The sequence below is a fragment of the Aulonocara sp. 'chitande type north' Nkhata Bay genome, linkage group LG7 (genome assembly GCF_057382095.1).
Source record: "Aulonocara sp. 'chitande type north' Nkhata Bay isolate Kocher_YH1m ecotype deep benthic linkage group LG7, A_spYH_male_GT1.1, whole genome shotgun sequence".
Taxonomy (NCBI): Eukaryota; Metazoa; Chordata; class Actinopteri; order Cichliformes; family Cichlidae; genus Aulonocara; species Aulonocara sp. 'chitande type north' Nkhata Bay.
In genome coordinates, this window is record NC_141350.1 from 36,599,189 (window position 1) to 36,623,673 (window position 24,485).

The 24,485-nt window shown below is 39.6% G+C and overlaps 1 protein-coding gene across 1 annotated transcript in view; it reads left to right on the top strand.

Moving 5' to 3' along the window:
• Window positions 1-22,205, top strand: part of lrrtm4l1 (leucine rich repeat transmembrane neuronal 4 like 1) — a 65,247-nt gene extending 43,042 nt beyond the window's left edge. Inside the window, exon 3 of the mRNA XM_086300239.1 lies at window positions 20,422-22,205. Coding sequence (XP_086156365.1) covers window positions 20,422-20,487 — 66 coding nt within the window. The 3' untranslated portion in view covers window positions 20,488-22,205. The remainder of the gene's footprint in view (window positions 1-20,421) is intronic.
• Window positions 22,206-24,485: the final 2,280 nt, after the last annotated feature.

The window sequence follows — 24,485 nt, forward strand, 5'->3', positions numbered from 1 at the left end:
AGTCGACTAATCGCAAAAATAATCGGTGACTAGTCGACTATCAAAATAATTGTTTGTGGCAGCCCTAGTACACACCGTTATATTTGTGCCACAAAACCAGCCAATCACAGACTTGGATGCAAAAAAATCGGACTTTTTTCGTCACCAATCAGCTCGAAATGACGAAATGCAGTATCCCAGAATCCATTTCGTCCAAAATTCAAACGAGGCAGTGGCGGAGGAACACAGAGTGGCAGCGTTTAAAATATCACTCTTTCTGGTTCACAAAATAAACTTTTTAAGATATTTTCATGCGAGAACGGTGCTGTGTAAACTTCAGGGTGAGGATGCCAGTGGGTAACAGGCATCTCCGAAAACATTAGAGCACTTATGGAAATATGTGATGTCTTGATAAATCGAGCAGATATTTGAAGTTTATTTGAAGTTTGGCTGGTTTTGTGGCACAAATATAATGGTGTACAGAAAGAGTTGAGCGCGCACGGGCAGAAATGTTGAGAGCGCGAGCAACACATTGCGAGCAAGCGCAAATGCAAAAACTGAGCGAGAGGGGCTGCTAGTGTGTGTGTGTGTGTGTGTGTTCGCGTGCACGGATAATAGCAAACACTGAAATACATTTTTTGCACGCAGCAATGAATGTTGTTCACTCAAATTTAGCTTTTCTTCGCTCAAAATAAATTTCTCCTCAAAATGCAACACTTGCACCTGCAAACTTATTTTACGTGTGCTCAGAATAGTGGCACAAAAATAACACCATATCACATATCCAGATCATTTTACTTCTTACCCACATTTTAGTGTTTAATTTTAAAATGACAAAATTCATACACCTTACACATCTTCACTTGACAGCTCACAATTTCAAAGTGAAATTGAGACAAAACCTGAAATTTCTTGTTTACAAATTGTTTGAGATTAAATTGGTACTTGAAGACCCTTTGTCAACCTTTTCTGCCATCATTCTTTTTAAATAAGTCTCCATAGGCTTTTCACACCTGAAATTGTGCAGTTTATGACATTCTTCTGGACTGATATTGTCAAAGTGCTTGGAAACGTCCAGGTCTCAAATGTTCCCTCTGGGTTTTAGTTGGGCCTCTTATGGACAAAACGAGACTTTTCTCAATTTAGTGGCCAAATTAAAATTAAACTGTCCGCTTTCACTGTGTCCCTATGGGTGAGATCCACACCCATAGTATCATGCTGCCACATGCTTCATCCAAATGTTTCAGTTTCTGACTCAATGGTTTTCCTTATGCTCATACACAGCAAAATCTCCAGTGTTAAATTAACACTGGAGAGTGTCTATATGGGTCCACACCTCTGAGTGTTAAATACAACACTGTTGAGTGTTAAATTAACACTTTTGACAGTGTTATATGTTTAAAAGTAACCTAGTCAGTTTTGAAGATTAACAATGGCTAACACTGAGCAGTGCTGATTTTCTAACACTGGAAAATAACTCAAAATGTTAGAAATATTCCAGTGTTAGAAAATCAGCACTGCTCAGTGTTAGCCATTGTTAATCTTCAAAACTGACTAGGTTACTTTTAAACATATAACACTGTCAAAAGTGTTAATTTAACACTCAACAGTGTTGTATTTAACACTCAGAGGTGTGGACCCATATAGACACTCTCCAGTGGTAATTTAACACTGGAGATTTTGCTGTGTAGATTTGTTTTAAATGCTCGCACTCATGATAAAGTATTTATTGATGGCAAGTTGTTGACATGGTCGTCCTTGTGTCAGGTTATTTTGTCTCTGCAGAGAATTTCTGAAACTCTATTAGCGTGAATGTGACAGCTCTTGGTTTTTACTCTGAAGTACGTCGTTTCTAGGTGCTCCTATGAATACTCAGCTTTTGAATTTATTTCAACCCTTCCCCTAATGTGTGTTTCACAAATTCATTGTGCCATTTTATTCATTTTTCTTGACACACATCCTTTTATACACACTTGTGTACTTTTCTAAAGAATTTAATTAGCCACAGTGGAACTTTTAATTTAGTTCTTGACACATCTCAAGGATAATTGAAGCAAAGACGATACACCTGACTATAATTTGGAGAGCCCTGGGGTTTGATTGTTGTAAATAAGAAATTGTACTTTTTGTAAGTGTGTTGATTATACATTACCAATATACAGATTATAGGTTATTTAACATACATTATTGTTTAGAAAAGTTTTAAAAATTGCTTATCACCATATAGTGTGATGTTTAAAAAAAAATGATTTGCGTGCTGCTTTAGCTCACGTGGTTGAGGAGATGACACATGCTGTGGTTTGATTCTGCTGACCATTTCCCTCTTGCTCGCTCCTTACAAATTAAAATAATAATAAAAAAAACATATGTACAAATGTATTATGTATATGTTGCAATTTCAAATCAAACAGTACAAATTCACTTTTCAAAGATGGAGGAAACATTCAAGTCAATAAACAATCCAGTGGGCTCAGTGAAGACAGCAGTTAATAAGGTTAAGAATACACAAAAGCTAAAACAAAAAAATCTCTAATGTTTAGTTTTTGTTTTTTAAATTCTTTTGTCACCATTTTGCAGTTGTTGCTACATAGTTGTTTGCCAGAAGTTGGCATATGTCACCGTTGTCATGTAGAGGATTCTTTGTAATCACATTAGTTTTGGTTCTGCACGATGAGGTGGAGTGGAGAGTAGTAGATCTTGTGGTAGGGTAGTTTTATGGTTCTGAACTAAGCAGTTTCAAGAGCATCCAGCTGTGCTTTCTATAACCAGCTCCAAGGTTTTGCTGAAATTTAGTAAGTAGTAGTTAGCTGTGTAACATAGTACCTTGCCACTCCCAAGTAGGCCATTTGATCAATGATTGTGAACCGATATGCTACTGCAGTATCATCAGCGCACATCAGTCCAGCAGAAACACATTGGATTTACCCTGGAATGAGACAAATGTATTTTTAAACTCTAAATCAGTAAATTTGAATTTATTTGAAAAGGGGTTCTATTTTATCACATGCCTCTATGATGAAATAAAAAGACAAGCAATTCTGTCATTAAGTTTTCAATTTGTTAGCATTTGCATTAGTGTTTGGCAGGTTTAACAGACAGCTGCAGGAGAAGTGTTGTTGAAACTGCTGAGGCTTTACATTCACAGATGAAGGACGAACGTTAACAAGTGTGACAAGGAGACAGAGAAAGTAACCATATGTGTTCTGACAACGGAAGGTAGAGAAAAGGGGAGTGAGGTGAGTCTGTGCATGCAATAGAGTGAAAGACCCTCTGAAAATCCTGTTGTCCGTGATGCAACACTGTTCTTTATTCTTCTAGTTTAAGTATATTCATGATTCAAAGCAGATAATCACTGAAGCTTTGTGTGATGAAACGTACTTCAAAATTAGTCAAATCTTGCAGTCTAACCTCGTCACACTTTCCTAGCTGGCCCTTTTGTGTTACCTAATGTGAGCAGCATTTTAAGGCACAGGAAATAATATTGGTGGTATCCAACATTTGGATATGAGACTCAAATGCTGAGATGTGAGAAGATTCTCTGTTTTAAGTCCTGCAGTGAAATAACACAAATAATGTATGACACTGTGGCCACGTCCTTCATTACACTAGCAGAACATTCCTTTTTGAGTATGATTGCTGAAATGATGCATGTAACCTAACAAGGTCAAAAATTATTACTTGCCTTATTTATTTATGTATTATTGTTTGAGATATGTGAAGTCAGATTTATTGCGTGCTACATAATATATACAGAGAAAGACCTGAAGGGAAAAAAACTGCTGCTTCTAATGCGGTCATCCATCACCTGCCTGAATCACAGCTATCATAAATCATAACATTCAAGCAGAGATAAACATGCATGTGCATACACTTAAATAAATATGCATACACATTGAGATATTTCATTAGGGGTGTGCTCACTTTGCTCCCAGCCACAAATCACTGAATCGGATGTGCTCAGGGAAATCGTTGAGCTCTACATATAGACCATGGATTAAATGCCTCCCTTAATTTGTACAAATAGAATATTGTTTGTTTGTTTTTTTTTCAACTTCACATGACATAAGAACAGTTTACTTTTACTTCTGGTTGTACTGGCCTACTTCAAAGTGGATATCTCTACTGTGCAGTACTATGCAAAAATGTTGAGCCACACCTTGTTTCAGGAGAACAGTTCTCCTGACTTTCTAAAGGTCTTTCAAAGCTTTCCTTGGATATTGGCTGTTTGTTTGTTTTTTTTGTTTTTTTGTTTGGTTGTTTGTTTGTTTTTTACCCTTTCTGCGTCCCATCCTTGTGCTTGACCATTTTCAGAGGCATGTTTTTCTTTGTTTGTTAAGCCACTAAACGCTGACTTATGGATCATTCAGACATACTGTAAGCAAGGTTACCTAACTCAACAGATGAACCAATGTTGTGTCTACGAATGACAGAAAACTTGGCAAAGAATAGTTTTTATATTTTATCTTTAGATATTTTGATACTGGCAGTTTGTCACAAAAACACACCATTGGTTCCCATTTCTTGAGCTGAAATTTTGAAAAATGCCTATGATAACAAAGTTCTACAGGCATAAAATTGTATTTCTACCCCAACAAGGTTGATTCCCAAAAGTCTAGTAGTAAAAAATTTGTCCTATCATGCCATGGTGCTGTGGGAGTCCCGTGGACAAGTGGAGGATAAAAGAAGCGGTGGCAGGCTTAAACTATTTACAGCAGATGATCAGTATCTGTAAGTCACGTCCTTAAGGAATAGAAAAAGTGCAATAAAGAACTGACATCAGTTGCATCCGTTGGCCCATCTACAGTTTGCTGAAGCCTAATCAGAAATGGTATCATGGCAGCTGTCAAGAAGTCATTCTTAAGGAATGAATTTTCTGTCCAGAAGAACTGGACTGACAGTCAATGGCAACGACTCCTATGGAGTCATGAATCCAAATTTTACATTTATACATTTCAAGTCACTGTAAACATGTATGGATGAGGTGTACAACAGTGAATGTTGGCAGCCTTGTGTTAACAAAATAAAATAAATATTGTATGCGCTGTATTTCCAGTGGTATTGTGAATCTTGTCACAATACCACTGTTCTGCGTTCTTGAAGACAGAACGCAGAACAATACGATCAGATTTTGACCCACAATACAGTGCCATCTGGAAAGCATCTGACTGGCAGAAGCTTCATTTCTCAGCTTGCAAACATATTGCCAATACAATATAGCATACCTGAATAGAAAAATAAATATAGAATGGAATGCGATCAGGCATGAATTTCTTTCCTGGATCTCGACATTATTGAAGCAGTGTGGAATCATCTAGACACAGAATGGAACAAAAGGCAGACAGTTTCTTTGAATATTGTCCAAGAACTACTTGGTGCTTAAAGAAATTACAAGGTTATTTCAAAATATGTACTTCAAAGTTGCTGTTTGTTTGTTCTTTTACATTTGTACAAACTCTGTTTTTGCTTTATATACAGTATGTGTAGTTGCCCAGATCCCAATATTTCTATGTAGCACTGTGAGCAACAAGTCACATTTGACAGACCTTGCTAAAAACTAAATTAGAGGTCCTTAATGGATGAATTTCAAGTCATTGGTGGAGAGTCTATTATTTTACCTTATACCTTTTATTTCTACTGAACACTGTTATATAAAGAGAGCATCCTAATTACTTGTCTAAGGAGCTTGGAAAGAAAAGCTTCAAGCTTAAGTTGCTTGAAGACGTTTCAACTCTCATCCAAGAAGCTTCTTCAGTTATAGGGTCAAATGGTGGAGAGTCCCAGATTTAAGCTCTGTGGGACTAACCCACCCTATCATGTGATTTCCTGAGGTCAGAAATCACATTATTGGGTGGGGCTAGGTTTCACAATGAGTTCACCCGAAACCTTGGCTGATTGTGACCTACACCCATTTTCACACCTTGGCTCATGTCATTAGGTAGAAGATCATTAGGGGGTCCATTGTCCCTCTCTGTGGGTTACTCCCACAGAGCTTAAATCTGGGACTCTCCACCATTTGACCCTAGAACTGAAGAAGCTTCGCGGATGAGAGGTGGAACGTCTTCAAGCAACTTAAAGAAGTCCAGACGCTTTTCTTTCCAAGCTCCTTAGACTACGCTTACTTGGATGACTGAGAACCTTCACAGACACCCTAATTACTTCAAACCATCTACAGATATCTTTGTTCACAGTGGCTTTTATATTGTCATGTTCATGCAGAATAAGTGTTGCAAATTATTAACCAAGAAATACGATTGGTTCCTAAAGAATAAGAGGATTGAGTATTTGTTTTTGTTCCAGAAATAAAGTCAGACTGAGGGCTTTTTGTAAGTATTCATGCTGTAGAGATCAAGAGCTTATACAGTGGGGCAAAAAAGTATTTAGTCAGCCACCGATTGTGCAAGTTCCCCCACCTAAAATGATGACAGAGGTCAGTAATTTGCACCAGAGGTACACTTCAACTGTGAGAGACAGAATGTGGAAAAAAAAAATCCATGAATTCACATGGTAGGATTTGTAAAGAATTTATTCGTAAATCAGGGTGGAAAATAAGTATTTGGTCAATAACAAAAATACAACTCAATACTTTGTAACATAACCTTTGTTGGCAATAACAGAGGTCAAACGTTTACTATAGGTCTTTACCAGGTTTGCACATACAGTAGCTGGTATTTTGGCCCATTCCTCCATGCAGATCTTCTTGAGAGCAGTGATGTTTTGGGGCTGTCACCGAGCAACACGGACTTTCAACTCCCGCCACAGATTTTCTATGGGGTTGAGGTCTGGAGACTGGCTAGGCCACTCCATGACTTTCAAATGCTTCTTACGGAGCCACTCCTTTGTTGCCCGGGCGGTGTGTTTTGGATCATTGTCATGTTGGAAGACCCAGCCTGGTTTCATCTTCAAAGTTCTCACTGATGGAAGGAGGTTTTGGCTCAAAATCTCACGATACATGGCCCCATTCATTCTGTCCTTAACACGGATCAGTCGTCCTGTCCCCTTGGCAGAAAAACAGCCCCATAGCATGATGTTTCCACCCCCATGCTTCACAGTAGGTATGGTGTTCTTGGGATGCAACTCAGTATTCTTCGTCCTCCAAACACGACGAGTTGAGTTTATACCAAAAAGTTCTACTTTGGTTTCATCTGACCACATGACATTCTCCCAATCCTCTGCTGTATCATCCATGTGCTCTCTGGCAAACTTCAGACGGGCCTGGACATGCACTGGCTTCAGCAGCGGAACACGTCTGGCACTGCGGGATTTGATTCCCTGCCGTTGTAGTGTGTTACTGATGGTGACCTTTGTTACTTTGGTCCCAGCTCTCTGCAGGTCATTCACCAGGTCCCCCCGTGTGGTTCTGGGATCTTTGCTCACCGTTCTCATGATCATTGTGACCCCACGGGATGAGATCTTGCGTGGAGCCCCAGATCGAGGGAGATTATCAGTGGTCTTGTATGTCTTCCATTTTCTGATGATTGCTCCCACAGTTGATTTTTTTCACACCAAGCTGCTTGCCTATTGTAGATTCACTCTTCCCAGTCTGGTGCAGGTCTACAATACTTTTCCTGGTGTCCTTCGAAAGCTCTTTGGTCTTGGCCATGGCGGAGTTTGGAGTCTGACTGTTTGAGGCTGTGGACAGGTGTCTTTTATACAGATGATGAGTTCAAACAGGTGCCATTCATACAGGTAACGAGTGGGGGACAGAAAAGCTTCTTCCAGAAGACGTTACAGGTCTGTGAGAGCCAGAGATTTTCCTTGTTTGAGGTGACCAAATACTTATTTTCCACCCTAATTTACGAATAAATTCTTTACAAATCCTACCATGTGAATTCATGGATTTTTTTTTTTCACATTCTGTCTCTCACAGTTGAAGTGTACCTCTGGTGCAAATTACTGACCTCTGTCATCATTTTAAGTGGGGAACTTGCACAATCGGTGGATGACTAAATATTTTTTTGCCCCACTGTATGGGCATTAGCTCCCCAGAAAGAGCTCCCCTGTTTAATTGTTATTGTGTTTTGTTCTTTGTTTTTCTTTGAGTAAAAATATGCCTGGTTGTGGTGCTTTAATTTTCCTGCCTTGTTGATGGTTAGAGGTGTTCCATTCATGTACATGAACACACAAGAGTGGCTATTTTCATACATAAACTTATAACTTAAAATTAAACTATATCCTTTGTCTCATTAACTTTATATTTCACAATTGGCACATTCTGTGAAGTTCATATTGTCTGCCTGCCTTTGAGGGACTTTGAGGGAACGTGCAACTTCACACAAACAGGGTGGAGAATTAGAACAGGGTAATTGGTGCTCTGAGTGGAGCAAGAAGCTTGTGATCCTTTTGAGTGTGGCAGGCATATGTCTGTGTTACTTCCAGCTGTCCTAACTGAGAGCAAACTAATTACATCATGTTTGCACAATGCTAATTAGTATCCTAATTAAAAACATAACCGCTTTAGCGGGGGGTGGATGAAAGTAGGTTCAGCTCTGGACATGTAACCTGTGTTCTTGAAAAGACCAGGACTTAGTCTTAAAAGTGCTCATTTGTTCACTGGTATGCCTATGTAGCATAAGAGAAACATTTATATATGAAGCTTTTAATGATGGTGTTTTTTTTAGTAGGTTTTTTCTATGTAATTATATACAAGCAGAGAAAGAGTTGTGTGAGTTTGCCACACTGTTTTCAGAGTTTCATTAAAATTACTTGTACTTTTCTTTGTTTTTCAGTAAAAATACATGGATTTAAATTCTTTTTCTCGCATACTTCATCCACACACAAACACTATTTATTTATTTATTTATTTATTTACTCATTTATAAGTAACTCAGTACAGTTTATTTATAGAATATTTTTCACGGACATAAAGTGCCTTACAATAAAATAAGCAAATGTTAGGAGTAACCACAATAAAATATGAAAGCTAATAGAATTACACTTTAGTAGGAATACAAAACCATATTTAAAAAAACAAAAAGGATTTAAAAAAGAAGGCCTGGTTAAAGTTTTGAACGAGTCCACAGAGTCGAATGTATCTCTGCAAAAGTTGATTCTGTTCATCTGGACGTAGCGTTTTGTGGGAGAAACGTTTCGTCACTCATCCAAGTGACTTCTTCAGTCTCAGCTGACTGCAGGTTTCCCCAATCTTATAAACAGACATTTGCATAATGACTGAAACCAGCCCACTGAAAGAACAATGGGCTGGGAGGTCAGTTCCTTAATGTTAATTATGCAAATTCTCATGACCATTGATCAACAACCATTGACCGGTGTAGATGTACATAGACTGCAGAGTCCTGGCCTGATGAGGTAGCTTTTCTGTGTTGTGCCATCCGCTTCGCCAAAGGTTGTTTGGTTTTCCCGATGTATAAATCCTGGCAATCCTCCTGGCACAACACAGAAGAGCTACCTCATCAGGCCAGGACTCTGCAGTCTATTTACACCTACAGGCCAGTGGACACTCTTCCAATGATGAGGATGTACACATCTTGGACAGGGAGGAACGTTGGTTTGAGTGCGGAGTCAAGGAAGCCATTTACGTGAAAAGGGAAAGACCATCTCTGAATCAAGGAGGGGGCCTAATGGTACATCTTTTGCCATCTTACAATGCTGTGATTGCAGCCATTCCCCAACTCTCTGTGAATGGTACTCACGGCCATTGATCAGTGGGTTTTGGTCAGTGGTTGTTAATCAATGGTCACACACCATGGTGTCAATGGTGTGTTTAATAAGAAGTAGGTTAGGGTTAGGATTAGATAAATAGTCTGGAGCTAGTCGATTTAATGCTCTGTATGAAAGTATGATCCATCCATTTTCTTCCGCTTATCCGGGGCCGGATCACGGGGGCAGCAGCCCAAGCAGAGAAGCCCAGAGCTCCCTCTCCCCAGCCACCTCCTCCAGCTTATCCGGGGGAACACCAAGGCGTTCCCAGGCCAGCTGAGAGATATGATCTCTCCAGCGTGTCCTGAGTCTGCCCTGGGGCCTCCTCCTGGTGGGACATGCCCGGAAAACCTCGCCCAGGGGGCATCCTTGTCAGATGCCCAAACCACCTCAACTGGTTCCTTTCGATGTGGAGGAGCAGCTGCTCTACTCTGAGGCCCTCCCGAATGGCCGAACTTCTCACCCTATCTCTAAGGGAGGGGCCAGCCACCCTTTGGAGGAAACCTATTTCCGCCGCCTGTATTCACGATCTCGTTCTTTTGGTCACTACCCACAGCTCGTGACCATAGGTGAGGGTAGGGACGTAGATTGACCGGTAAATTGAGAGCTTTGCTTTTACACTCAGCTCTCTTTTCACCACAACAGACCGGTACAGCGGCCGCATCACTGCAGCCGCTGCGCCAATCCATCTGTCGATCTCCGGCTCCCTTCTCCCATCACTCGTGAACAAGACCCCGAGATACTTAAACTCCTCCACTTGGGGCAGGGTCTCGTCCCTGACCCGGAGTGGACACTCCACCCTTTTCTGGCTGAGGACCATGGCCTCAGATTTGGAGGTGCTGATTCTCATTCCCACCACTGAAAGTATGAGAATTTTAAAATTAATTCTCAAAATACCTGGAAGCCAATATAGAAAGTATAAAATTAGGGTAATGTCAACTTGTTTGCTAGATTATGTAATGAGCGTGGCTGTAACATTTTGTATCGCTTAGAGGTGGGAAAGAGATGATTTATCTAATATGGTAAATAGGATATTACAGTAATCTAGATGCAATGACACAAATGCATGAACAATTTCCTCCAATTCAGGGGAACAGACTATAGCTCCCAAATGAGTGTCCCCTAAGTGAGAGAAAGAGAGGAATGTGATCAAATATTTCACTGAGATTGCGAACACTGGAGTTCGCAGATGAACAAAAGGAAGCAATCACTGCACTCATTCTTAAAAGCTTTTCAGGAGGAGCCATAATCATGACCTCAGTCTTATTGGAATTTAAAACAAGGTCATTGTTGGAGAGCCAGTCAGTTATCTGGGATAAAAAGAGAACTAGGTTGGACAGCATATCCAGCTGGTGAGGCTTAAGACATATGCAGCTAAATGTCTTTTGCATAAAAATGATAAGAAATGCCAAAAAAAAAAAAAAAAAAAAAGATTGAGATGCTGGCTAAAGCAAGGATCTAAAAAGAGAATAATAACTGGTCTCGGATTGAGCCTTGCAGAACCCCAAAGGTCAGAGAAGAGTTAAAGGAAAACTTCCTTACCCTAACAGAAAAAGCCCTTTAAGACAAATAGGACAATATTGTCAACTGCATCAAATTCTATATAATTATAGACTGTAAATAAAAAAGCCTGATTGGACGGGCTTTGACTAATAGAAGCACAGTGCAGTCTGTCAGCATACAGTGGGGCAAAAAAGTATTTAGTCAGCCACCGATTGTGCAAGTTCCCCCACTTAAAATGATGACAGAGGTCAGTAATTTGCACCAGAGGTACACTTCAACTGTGAGAGACAGAATGTGAAAAAAAATCCATGAATTCACATGGTAGGATTTGTAAAGAATTTATTCGTGGAAAATAAGTATTTGGTCACCTCAAACAAGGAGAAAATCTGGCTCTCACAGACCTGTAACGTCTTCTGTAAGAAGCTTTTCTGTCCCCCACTCGTTACCTGTATGAATGGCACCTGTTTGAACTCATCATCTGTATAAAAGACACCTGTCCACAGCCTCAAACAGTCAGACTCCAAACTCCGCCATGGCCAAGACCAAAGAGCTTTCGAAGGACACCAGGAAAAGTATTGTAGACCTGCACCAGACTGGGAAGAGTGAATCTACAATAGGCAAGCAGCTTGGTGTGAAAAAATCAACTGTGGGAGCAATCATCAGAAAATGGAAGACATACAAGACCACTGATAATCTCCCACAATCTGGGGCTCCACGCAAGATCTCATCCCGTGGGGTCACAATGATCATGAGAACAGTGAGCAAAGATCCCAGAACCACACGGGGGGACCTGGTGAATGACCTGCAGAGAGCTGGGACCAAAGTAACAAAGGTCACCATCAGTAACACACTACAACGACAGGGAATCAAATCCCGCAGTGCCAGACGTGTTCCGCTGCTGAAGCCAGTGCATGTCCAGGCCCGTCTGAAGTTTGCCAGAGAGCACATGGATGATACAGCAGAGGATTGGGAGAATGTCATGTGGTCAGATGAAACCAAAGTAGAACTTTTTGGTATAAACTCAACTCGTCGTGTTTGGAGGAAGAAGAATACTGAGTTGCATCCCAAGAACACCATACCTACTGTGAAGCATGGGGGTGGAAACATCATGCTATGGGGCTGTTTTTCTGCCAAGGGGACAGGACGACTGATCCGTGTTAAGGACAGAATGAATGGGGCCATGTATCGTGAGATTTTGAGCCAAAACCTCCTTCCATCAGTGAGAACTTTGAAGATGAAACGAGGCTGGGTCTTCCAACATGACAATGATCCAAAACACACCGCCCGGGCAACAAAGGAGTGGCTCCGTAAGAAGCATTTGAAAGTCCTGGAGTGGCCTAGCCAGTCTCCAGACCTCAACCCCATAGAAAATCTGTGGCGGGAGTTGAAAGTCCGTGTTGCTCGGCGACAGCCCCAAAACATCACTGCTCTCGAGAAGATCTGCATGGAGGAATGGGCCAAAATACCAGCTACTGTGTGTGCAAACCTGGTAAAGACCTATAGTAAACGTTTGACCTCTGTTATTGCCAACAAAGGTTATGTTACAAAGTATTGAGTTGTATTTTTGTTATTGACCAAATACTTATTTTCCACCCTGATTTACGAATAAATTCTTTACAAATCCTACCATGTGGATTCATGGATTTTTTTTTTTTCACATTCTGTCTCTCACAGTTGAAGTGTACCTCTGGTGCAAATTACTGACCTCTGTCATCATTTTAGGTGGGGGAACTTGCACAATCAGTGGCTGACTAAATACTTTTTTGCCCCACTGTATATTCTAAATTTGATTGCATAAATGAATATTTTTAAAATATTAGACATTCCATTGTGAAAAAGAACAATCAGTTGTGTAAAAAAAAAAAAAAAAAAAAAAAAAAAAAAAAACCAGGCAGCAGCGGCTGTGTGTCTTCTGAGCGACACTGCAAAGCTGGATTTCCAACCAGAAAGGTTGTTAGAGACAGGGCTGTGGGGAGGTTAACTGAGCACTATCCTGTTCTGATTTTGACACACAGAATGCGCTGTGTGTCAAAATCAGAACAGCTGTGGTTTGGGCAGCTGCCTAGGTGCAGCTCTGGCTGCTTCAGACCTCAGATGCACGAGAAGAGAACGAGGGTGAGAAAAAGATGGAATGAATAAGCCCACCTTAATTAGGGTACATGAGTGAATAGAATAGATTTTGTCTGGGGGTTTTTTGTTTTGTTTTGGGCTCTTTCAGGTCATTTTAATACACTTTTTATACATTTTTATACATTTTTATTTTTATACCACAGCCAAATTCTGTGGTAAACAATCAAGGCATGATTTAAATGCAGAACTTTAGGATCAATTAAAGTGCTTTAACAAAAGTACTGTGTTAACTGTTTAGGAATTATTTCCATTTATGTACATAGTCCCACATTCTCAGATTATCCAATTATACAAACCAACCTAATTTGAAATATATAGGTTTTTGTCCGGGGTTCCCCCCCCCCCCCACTTGGAATAACCTTAAATTCTCTGGACTTCATACATGAGAGCATCTATCAATTGCAGATTTTGACAGTGACTTTGCCAAAGGATTCTGTGATCATTCACTTTAGTTTTCTTTAATGATCTTCCAGGCCTTTGGGTATTAACCAGCTGGCAAGTTCATTCCATTTTTTCCCTTCTTTGCACCAGATTGTTTTTCTACTCCTACAGTTTTTATATCTCTTTGTCTTTTGGTCTAAAGATGTCCTCCTTCGCTTGTATTTCATCACTATACAGCTCTTCACAGAGAGTTCCAGTGAACAGCTACCAAATACAAATTGGCAGCTTCTGATTCCAAATGCCTGGAATCAACTCGGGATCATTTATCCGCTTAATTTGTCCCAAGATAATAGGTGGCAATATAAGTGGTTGTGAAGCTGCTTGTCATTCAATTGTATGACTATGTTTGAGTGGACTTTAATTCCAAAACATTTAATAGAATACTTTTGTGAAATAGAAACTGACATCTGCCCACCACAGAGCATATATAGAGAGAATATAAATAGCATATTACAGAGGACTGATATTTTCAAAGAAATGCATTTTAAGTCACATTTTCTTTTGTTGATTATCTGGAATTTTTTTCAGAATTAACTTTAACTTTAATGGAAACCCATCCTCTTTTCATCCTGCACCCATATGATTTTGCAACTATGATTCTAACACAAATCAAATAGCCAAATAATGAAGTCATTTGGCAGCACTTTGTTTACAGAGCATGGTTTCAGATAATATTCTGCAAGAATGAGTAACAAAAACACCAGCAACCATACAGCCAATATACACAACACAAATCACTCTCACAGCACTCACAGCCAGTACATTCCCTCACAACATAAAGTGTCAATTATAAATCCTAACTAGTGATCAAGAATATAGGTTTTACAGGTGTGTGTGTGTGTGCGCAAGATATGATATAGGAATTCTGAAATCGGCAGTCACAAACCCACAGAGATGGGGGTTATGCAGTGGGTCGGTGTGAAAGTTAAGAGAGAGAGGATTTTGGAACTAGACTGGAAACTTTGGATTCGCTAGGTCTCTAAAATGAAATTATTGTACTGGCTTTCTTCTGACACTGAGGTCCAAATGCTGAAAAAAGCAATCGCATGTCAGTGAACAGAGACTAAAGACAGAAGCAAGCCTAATATGAAAGCACTTCACAGCGTGTAGAAAGCTTGCTCAAAGGTTGGATTAAAACACCTGTCAGTCCATGATGAAAATCATAAAACAATCCTTGGAAACTCATATTGCCTTCAAAAAACTTGATTAAAGGTTTGAATACTATTAAAACTGTAGGCCTAGTAGTTGTCAAATTATGATTTTAGAACTAGATTAGATGTATTTGTAGCCTAAAAAAACTACAAAAATGTTCTGCGGTTTATTATAGCATCCCCTTTGTGCCGTTTTTGAAGTCTTTTCAGTCTGTTAAATTAGTGTCAAGATTTTAGCATTGCATTCTATCTGAATCTAATATTCATCCACACGTATTTTAGACTGTTAAAATTATATACTGAAATTAAATATAACTGATCATTCAAAACCAGCAGGCTCAAATATAATTAACCTTTATTTTCAAATCTTACAATGTCAGATGAAATGAAACATGACTTTCACCATGGATTTGATTTTTGTGCCAAGATCAGAAAGTACAAAACACAAAAATAAATACATAGAGATAAATAAGAACTGTTTATCAAACGTTGAATAAATACATCTGTACACACTTTAACAACTTGGTCATTTTTGGAACAACTAATTTCCCACTGCTAATCAAATACAGAAGGCCATAGAAACTCTTAACCACTAATGCAATTTAGGCATACAGTGGGGCTGGCGCCTAGCCCAGTTGTCATTGGTTGAGAAGCAGGGTATGCTGTGGACAGGTTGCTAGTCCATCACAGGGCTAATACATAGAGACAACCACATTCACACCTATGACCAATTAAGAATCAACTCTTAACCTTGTATACACATCTTTAGACTGCGGTTGGAAATCAGAATATCCAGAGAGAACCCATCCAGGCTTAGGGGAAACATACAAACTCTACACCAGAAAGCCCCAGCCAGCAGATTGAAACCCAGAAACCTTCTTGCTATCTTGAATTTATTCATAGCTGTGTAGAGTAGTGCAATACTTATTTTACTCAAAAAAGAAAGCTTACAAGCAAAGGGCTCACATTTATGGGCCCTGGTTGTATGCATACTTTTTCAAGAAATTATTAAGTCATACTTACATTGACTATGGAATACTCTTGTACAAGCAGGCTTCATCTGAAAATTAATTTCACTGTTATCGAGAGTGACAGTAAAAGATTAGAGTAGAGTAGAGTACTGGGGATACTTATCAACAATATCAGCCACAACTGTTTAGTACATGAGTTGGAATGTGGGACTTGATTCACTATGAATAAATCATGAGCCTTCATACAGTTCTACTTTTGGGGACATGCTTTGTGTTTCAAAGTAAGGGCCTGCACTTTTATAGCGCTTTACTTAGTCACTATGGACCCCAAAGCGCTTTACACTACATTCAGTCATCCACCCACCCATTCACCCACCTATCCACCCACCCATTCACACACTGGTGATGGCAAGCTACATTGTAGCCACAGCCGCCCTGGGGCGCACTGACAGAGGCGAGGCTGCCGGACACTAGCGCCACCGGGCCCTCTGACCACCACCAGTAGGCAACGGGTGAAGTGTCTTGCCCAAGGACACAACGACCGAGACTGTCAAACCTGCAACTTTCCGAGTACAAGACGAACTGTCAACTCTTGAGCCACAATCGCCCTAAGTAATGCCACTACAGCAGACGGCCCTAGATTTCTGTGCCAGGCCTATTCACAATGTTACTCCTTGAGAGGCTGAACCCTACACATCACTTCTGTCCCCAGTAAATCTGTATAGGGGGACTGATGAGGTTGGTGCTACAAAAGCCAAGCCATCTCTGTCTGTGTATTCAGGGGGAACTGTCCATTTTGAAACCACCAGGATCAACGCCAGCTTCTTATGTCTTCTTTTCTGAACAACTAGCAGGACTGCACAAGCATCCAAGAGGGTGGATGGTTATGGGTTGGCAAGAGATCTAAAATGACAAAGTAGACGTGTCATTTGGATAAAAAAAAAAAAAAAAAAGAAAGAAATCTTCCTCAAATTTTTGGATTCTCTTTTGGACTATCTTATCGCCTACTGGCTTTACTGTGGACATTAAGTTTGTCAGTTCAGATGCCTGGAAAGGGCTGCAATGTGGGGGAGATTTTGTGTGTGTGTGTGTGTGTGTGTGTGTGGCACAGTGAAATAGGTTCTCTGTGATTTTCAGTTGTAAGTAAACAGCAGCTACACTTCTACCACATATTGCAATTTTTCAGTGGTGGGAGGCAGGGACCCCTGAATATAGAATTTATTGAGCTTTTTCCCACCTGTTTTAAACTCCGGGAAAGCTACTAGAAAAAAGAAAGCACACCAGCGTATGTGTTGCTTCATTGAATATACCAGTAGTTCCTGCAGAGGTTTTAACAAGCAGGTGAAGAAGTCAAATGCCCTTGCAAATACATTTTGCTATGGTTTTTAAAAAAAAAAAAAGGTCAGCATTGCTCTCCAGTTGTCCTGCTAAACAATGGTGGGAAAGCAACAGGAGAGAAAAAATGTCATTTTTCTACAATAAGAAAATACTTAACTGCTTAAGTGAAGTCCGTTTTTCTGATGACTGGTGACAAAACTTCTTCATTGCTGTGTAACGGCAACCTTCACTGTTTTTTTTTTTTGTTTGTTTGTTTTTTGTTTTTTTGAGGGGGGGGGATAGGACAACCTTCACTGTTGCTGTGAAGGACGTTAATGATCTTTTCTTTTTTCACCAGTAGAAGTGATTTGAATGATGGAGTCTGGAAACAAAGATATTCTTAGACATCCAGCATGTGAGGATATAAAACGTATAGCTTTAGAAGCCACTGACCATTTAATGGCTGTTTGCACTGGAAGTGTTTGAAGAGGTATAAGCTTAAGTGTTTATTACAATAGCACTCATTTGCCCAAGCAATTCAAGAAAATCATCTTGAAGGACCATAATGAGTTTTGCAATAGCTCAGCTCAGATGTCAGTAGCCGTGAAGGAACGTCTGCACTGTGCTAAAAAGAGGACATTTTGCATAATTGCAGTGCACAAATGCAAGACAACAACATAAAGCTCATTAATTAACATGTGGAAATTGTGGGCTTTTATCATCAGTCCTCACTTCTGCCATCACTCAGCAAGTTATGTGAAGAATAGCTCTTGAATACAGATTAAAATTACAGCCATTCTGACCACATTCTGTAATGTTCCAAGTTGTTTCTGGAATGCAAAGTACAGACTGTGCAAACTGTAATCAGGACCACTACAGTTCTGCATCAATTTATATTTGGTTGTGATGTGTTGTTAGGGGACCTCTTTGCCCATCAATGCACAGAGCAGGAGAGCAGCAGCAAAAGCAATAACAGCCCCGGGTGCAGAACAGAGAAGGCATCTGCAACAACAGACTTTGGATAGAGTTACTGTAAGTGTCAAAGTGGCTTGTAGCCACAGCAGCAACTATAGGCACACTAAAGCAACTTAAAAATGATATGTGCCAATTGGATGCATGGGAGGATATCAACTGAGTGCATTTGTGAATCTACCAGGATTGCAGGCACATCTGTTACATGCATATTTATGAAGATCTATTCAAGACCTTTCCATATATCTTGCTGACTGATGGCTGAAATTCAGTGCTTGTTTATGCATATATAATTGTATTTTTTTATAAATCTGTATAAAGTAACTTGTACACCGTGCCAGGATTTGATTATGTTTTACAAGATGAACAAATGACACTCATATTCTGCATACTGTTTGCAATGTGATAAATTAAGTCTGCAATACTGATTAACGGCAGAAATTACTGAGTGGATGATCTGATGGCACAGTACCTGATAGGATTATTTCCTTCCATTTAGGCGTGTGTCTGCAGAGAGTTGTGCACTTTATTGTCTCTGTGTTGCTACACATGTGTTCAGAGATGCACAGTCTGAGGTTTTGCTGCAAGTTGTTTCTGTTTTTGTGCTGTGTTGAAATTGTCTAAGGTATGACAATTTGTGCAGCTGTCTCCACTTCTTTCACATCCACCTGAGAGGTAGATAAAGAGTGGAGTGAAGACTTGTCAGCCTGTTTGATAACGTTTAAATCAAAGTTCTGCTCGGGGCATACTCGTCTGAGCCCTTTGTTACAGAGATCTGCTTCACACTGACAACAATCTCAGCTTGAGCAGCAAAAAGTTGAGCTGGAATAATTTTGAGCAGATTCAGAAAGCTTTAGAAATTGCTTAGCCTGTCAAAACTCTGAGCATTTTTTTTTTCTTATTAATGCAATGTGGATTTACCTGTAGCCAAGTCACAAATAGGCTCTTTTAAAGGTTAAGTTGTAAAGGGTCTGAGAAAAAAAATGCTCAGAGGCAAAATTGGATAAGGAGGCTGAGTGTGCCTTTGCCTTTTTTTTCCCGTGTGGAGATCAGTTCATAGCAGGTTAGAGTAAAATGTCAAACAAAATTCTTACTTATTTGCAGCATCTCAACAAGGTTGACCTGTGGGAAAGCACTGACATTTAAACTGTTCCAAATTATTCACCTGTGATGATTTCTAATTTACTTTTTCTAGTGTATCCAATGTGCTGTGTGATAGAAATGAGCCTTTTATTATCCCTGTATTTAGGTGTGACCATGCACTTATCCCCCAGGGTGCACTCTGCACAGGTCACCAGGTCTATCAGAGAATTAACATGGATAGAAAGACAACTGCTGAGAGCATGACCAAAAAGTTGACTCTGTTCATCTTGACTTTTTCAGTGGACGAAACGCTTCGCCACTCATCCAAGTGACGTCTTCACTCTCAGCTGACTGCAAGTTTCTCCAGCCTTATAAACAGTACATTTACATAATGACTAAAACTAGCACGACTAACGAACAATGGCAATGTTCGTCGATGAACCTTATAAGGTTCGTCCATAAAACATTTCTCCCACTGAAAACACTATGTCCAGAGGATCAGGAATTAACCTTTTGTGATTTTCTTACCTGGATGATTGAGCATGCATCAAGATACTCAGAGCATGGTGGTGTAGTGGTTAGCACTGTTGCCCCACAATAAGATAGTCCTGCGTTTTAATCATGTCTGGGGTCTTTCCGTGTGGCATTTACATCTTCTCTCCAGCTACTTCCTCCCACAGTCCAAACACACAGATGAGGGATGGATGGATATGTATAATGCAAAAGTTACTCTATATTTTTTTTTCAGGAACACGTTGTTCTAAAAACAAGAGTCTGGAAAATAACGGGGGAAAATGCTCCTCTTTCAATAACCATAATAATTCATTAAAATTGTTATAATAATTAATCCAGTTGTATGTTAATCATCAAAGAGTAGTAAACAGTTACCGACTAAAGTGAAAAATTTAATCTTTTAATTTCAGCTTTAATTAACATTTTCAAAAAGAATACTTGTGTGCTGAGCTGCCTTTTAATCTTTGTGAGACATTTGGGAAGTCACTCCACCTCAGCCTTCCAAGTTATCTAAGCTTATGGGATTTCATCATCTGCTTAATTGCTTACCCTAATTTGCTTTGCTGGCACTGTCACAGCCCCATTGTACTGTTATCAAATCACTGGGCACTGTAATTAACTTTACATTGTAACCACCACCTCTGTAACTGGTGCAGGCCAACTGTTAAATGGTCTTCATTGTATTTTTTTTTCTGTTCTTGCAGAATGAGTATACATGTCCACGCCCCCTACCCGGTGCCTGGTTGGGAGATTTGCCTACCATCCATTAACCCTCAAACGGACTGCTTTCGGATGATGCAGCAAACCACAGAGACGCAAGGAGAGAGACATGCAGAGAACCCACCAGGATCCTACTCCCATAGTTCACATTTAAGGACACACTTACAATGGCATTCCATGCTAACAAAGGCAACCACGGACCAACACAAGGAGACACTACTGTCTTTTTTTTTTTTTCTTAAAATTTTCTAATGTCTTTTTTTGGCCTGTGGTCTTTGGTCATTGGCTTTGCTCCGTTCCATCACATCGCTTCATCACTACACAGATACTGACACTGATGATTGTGAACATACAATCTTACTGTATGTTGCACAGTAGACCTTTTGATGAAAACTCATGAAAACTAACTGGATGATTATGAACAACAACCAAGCTTATTGTATAGATATTAACAGCTTATTGTCTCCATGAGGACAACGAGGCACTGTACAAATTCAAGATGCTTTAAAAAGTGTAAACCGAGCAATGAGTCGTCAATGAAAATGCACTGAACAAGTAATGGTGATCTGTTAACTAATTAGTTAACTAATCTGTTAACTAATCTGTGTATAATTTAAAGTGGGCTTGCATATTTTGTTTCCATATGAAGCATCGTTCTGTCATTTTTCACTTTTTTTACTTTTTTTTTTTTTTTTTTTAAGAAAGACTATTCAAAGGCTATGATGTAAATGTGCCTCACTGGAGCAGAAAATTTATGGAACGAGTCACTGAGTTTTTAAGCACCTGCCACTAAAGAGGAAGTCTGACGTCTGGTGGAAATTAAGTAAGCAGCTGGAATCTCCATTTGGAGCTTGTGGAAAATTGCCTGAAGAAGGCAAACTATCCCCCAGCCAATAACATTTGGTGAAGATGTTTGCTTATTTGCTTTTTTGAAATTATTTTTTTAAGTTGTCATAAACTGCAATCAAACTTTGACTGTCTTGTACGATTTGGAGGACAGCAAGGGCAATCAAACGCAAATGAGGGGATAAAAGAAAAAAAAAGTCCTATCAAGGATAAAATGTGATTTTCTGAAATTATAATGTCGTTAACGTTGTACTTTATATATATATAAATATATATATGTGTTTCTGCAGTTTTCAATGACAAATACCAAAGAGCCAAATGGATACTTCTTGGCTTTTGGCTCTCCCAAATAAGAGCCATAACAGATCCAGGAATGGTTCTTTTAAATGAAATAACCCCCCCTCCCCCCAAAAAAATCTTAAGCTAGCCTCAACACCCCTGACGTACAGCAGTGCTCCATTACTGAATCGGCTTTTCTCATGTGTATAATGTGTATGTCTTTGTGGGAAAAAAAAATCTTACAATTACAGTCTTCATAAGGAAGATGACTCTGAGCACTGCTTTACATTGTATGACTTTTGTTTAATACATGCTTCACTTTCCTTAAGATAATCAGCCCACCTCTCTCCTCAAAGGAGAGTGCAGATGTTGCTGTGTGTAGTTCCTGCGTGTGCTTGTGTTTCATTCGTTTTGAGTTTGACACACCGAGTTTTGGATTGTTTGTTTTGGACCTCTCGACATAACCTTTCTACGGCGGAAAATGATAATTTTCTATTGTAAATTTCTGTCCCTCCTCCCTTGAATTTGTTATTTAGTAAGCAGCTGTATTCTTTATTCACTTTCGACAGTATGTTTTATAAAGAAAATAATGACTTTATTGGTGAGCAATATGAATTGGTCCAATTAAAATATTCATTAATCATTTTTCTTGGGTTCTAGCTATGTGTTTGAGGCATTTTCTTTGGCATGCACTGGAATTTAATAAGCTTGTACTTGTTTCATGTCGCCATTCACAAATGGTGAAATCTGTCTGATTCCCCACAGATCCCGAGTGTCGATGCTGTCACACCAACATTAGCCTCATTAATTTAGAGAGCAGAACATTGATCTCTGTTTGACCATTCTGTTCAAGGTGATGCTGCAGGCCTCACCATGCCTCTAATTATGCTTCCTGTGTAATGTGCTGCGTATCTCAAGAGGGGGCCCTGCTTAGTGAATTTGCTCCACATTTGCTGCGCTTGGAACATGTCAGGCTGTCAGCTCAGAGGTCCAGATGGCCAATCTGTCGGGCAGTCTTTATACTCTTCTCTACCTTTATCCCCCTGCAACTCCCCCTTGCTCACACTTTCTTCCTCCTTTCTGGGTGCCCATACTTGAGTCGTTTTTAGTTTCTTTATATTATTATGACATACAAGGCCAATCCTATGCATAACAGTCTCACTCTTAATCCTTTCTTCCCCTCCATCTGCCTCAAAGCATCAGTGGACTCAAATTTATCAAAGGAGATTTATTCCTGATACTATCTAGCTATACAGATTATAAAACTTGTTGCAAATAAGTTATGTTTGAAATGGGTAAAAAAAAAGATTAACACCATATACTTCAATAATGTAGGTTTCATTTCTGGGCTGTTCCATTCGAGTGCAGTAGCTTCACGGAGCTGATGAAGTCAGCTGGTCATGTGTCAAAGTTGTGAAATTTCCAATGGGAGTGAATGGAAGTGTGAGTGGTTCATTAATCAGCTATTTATTGACAGCGCACAGTAGAGACAGACAGGAAACACGCAGAGAGATGGGGGTCGGCCTGCATCCAACAGTTAATATTTGTATCGATCAATACCCCAGTTGTGTGCTTAATTAATTAATAGAATGATCTAGTCCAAAAAAGAAAATGGCACGATAGAGGAACTCTTCCAGCAAATGTGTTGTGAAATTCAGGAGCACAAAAAAAAAGATATTCAATTTGCAGTTATAGAAAATACAAATGCAAAATCTGAGACTCTGCAACGGTGGGCTTTGTTTGCAATTATAGACTTCCACAATGATGTCTGAAAACATTTAAATAGCATTTATCAGGCACCAATAGTAAACATTTACCACAATCAAAAAAAGGGTTGCAATTTAACGTCTCTGCCATTTGTATTTTTAGAAACGCTAGACTAGCATTATTTAATTTTAGAGAAGCACTACTTTGAATGGCCTGTTCTTCTCTATTGCGTATTATACATTTCTGTGTTTGGTCATATTTTCTATATTTCTCTGTCGCCTTCTCTTTTTTCCCCCCTGTCTATCGGTTTTATTCGCCACTGTTCTCTATGATCTCTGTAACTCAGTCTCCGTCTCCGGTGCTGCATGTGCAGTGGCAGCACAGACAGGGCTGTATGCCTGAGAGCAGACACCATGCATAATTCATGTGATTTGGGCTCCCTGTTGACCCGAGTCCAAACAGTTGGCAGTCTATAACACTTGCACAGAAAAGCCCCAGGAAGAAGATGTTAAACTATGAGGAAAATACACTGATGCAAGATTCATCAAGCCAATCCCGTGACATCGTAAACAACGTAACATTCAGACATCATCGCTGTCATCTCAGGATATGAAAGAATAGCTTAAAGTATCTGAAAAACCTTTGAAGCAGCTGCAGTCACATACACTGCAAGTAGGACAATGGATCATTTGGAGAATTTAAAAATATGACATTACTCTAAGAATTTATGATAGCAGAGATGTCAGATTATATGACAAATGAAAGAACAAAACTGAGAATGTATGTAAAGGCAAATTTGAAGAAGAAAGGAGTCAAAAATTATGAGAGACCCTGTTGGGCCTTGATCTATAGTGTTTTCATCCATTGGAATGCTTCCAATTGGAAAAGAGATGCAAGAAAACATTATTTTTCCCTTCCCTGCTCTTGGTCGTCACTTCAAACAAATATGCCACTAATAAATTTGCCTAGCCTCAACCTGACTCACAACCGAATCATTCTTTTTTTATGTAAGGCATGTTAATTTGATGTGACACTGTAATCTGAAGTTTCATTCAGACAGTAGGATTTGTATTTTTTTTTTTAATGTTAAAATAGCACTGTGTCTGCTTCTCTAGGAATGACTTCTAATCACTCATAACCTCATATAATCTCCAACTTGGAGCACAGCTCACCAGGTGGCTCTCACTTTAATTACGACTGCTGGAGCTATTAGTCA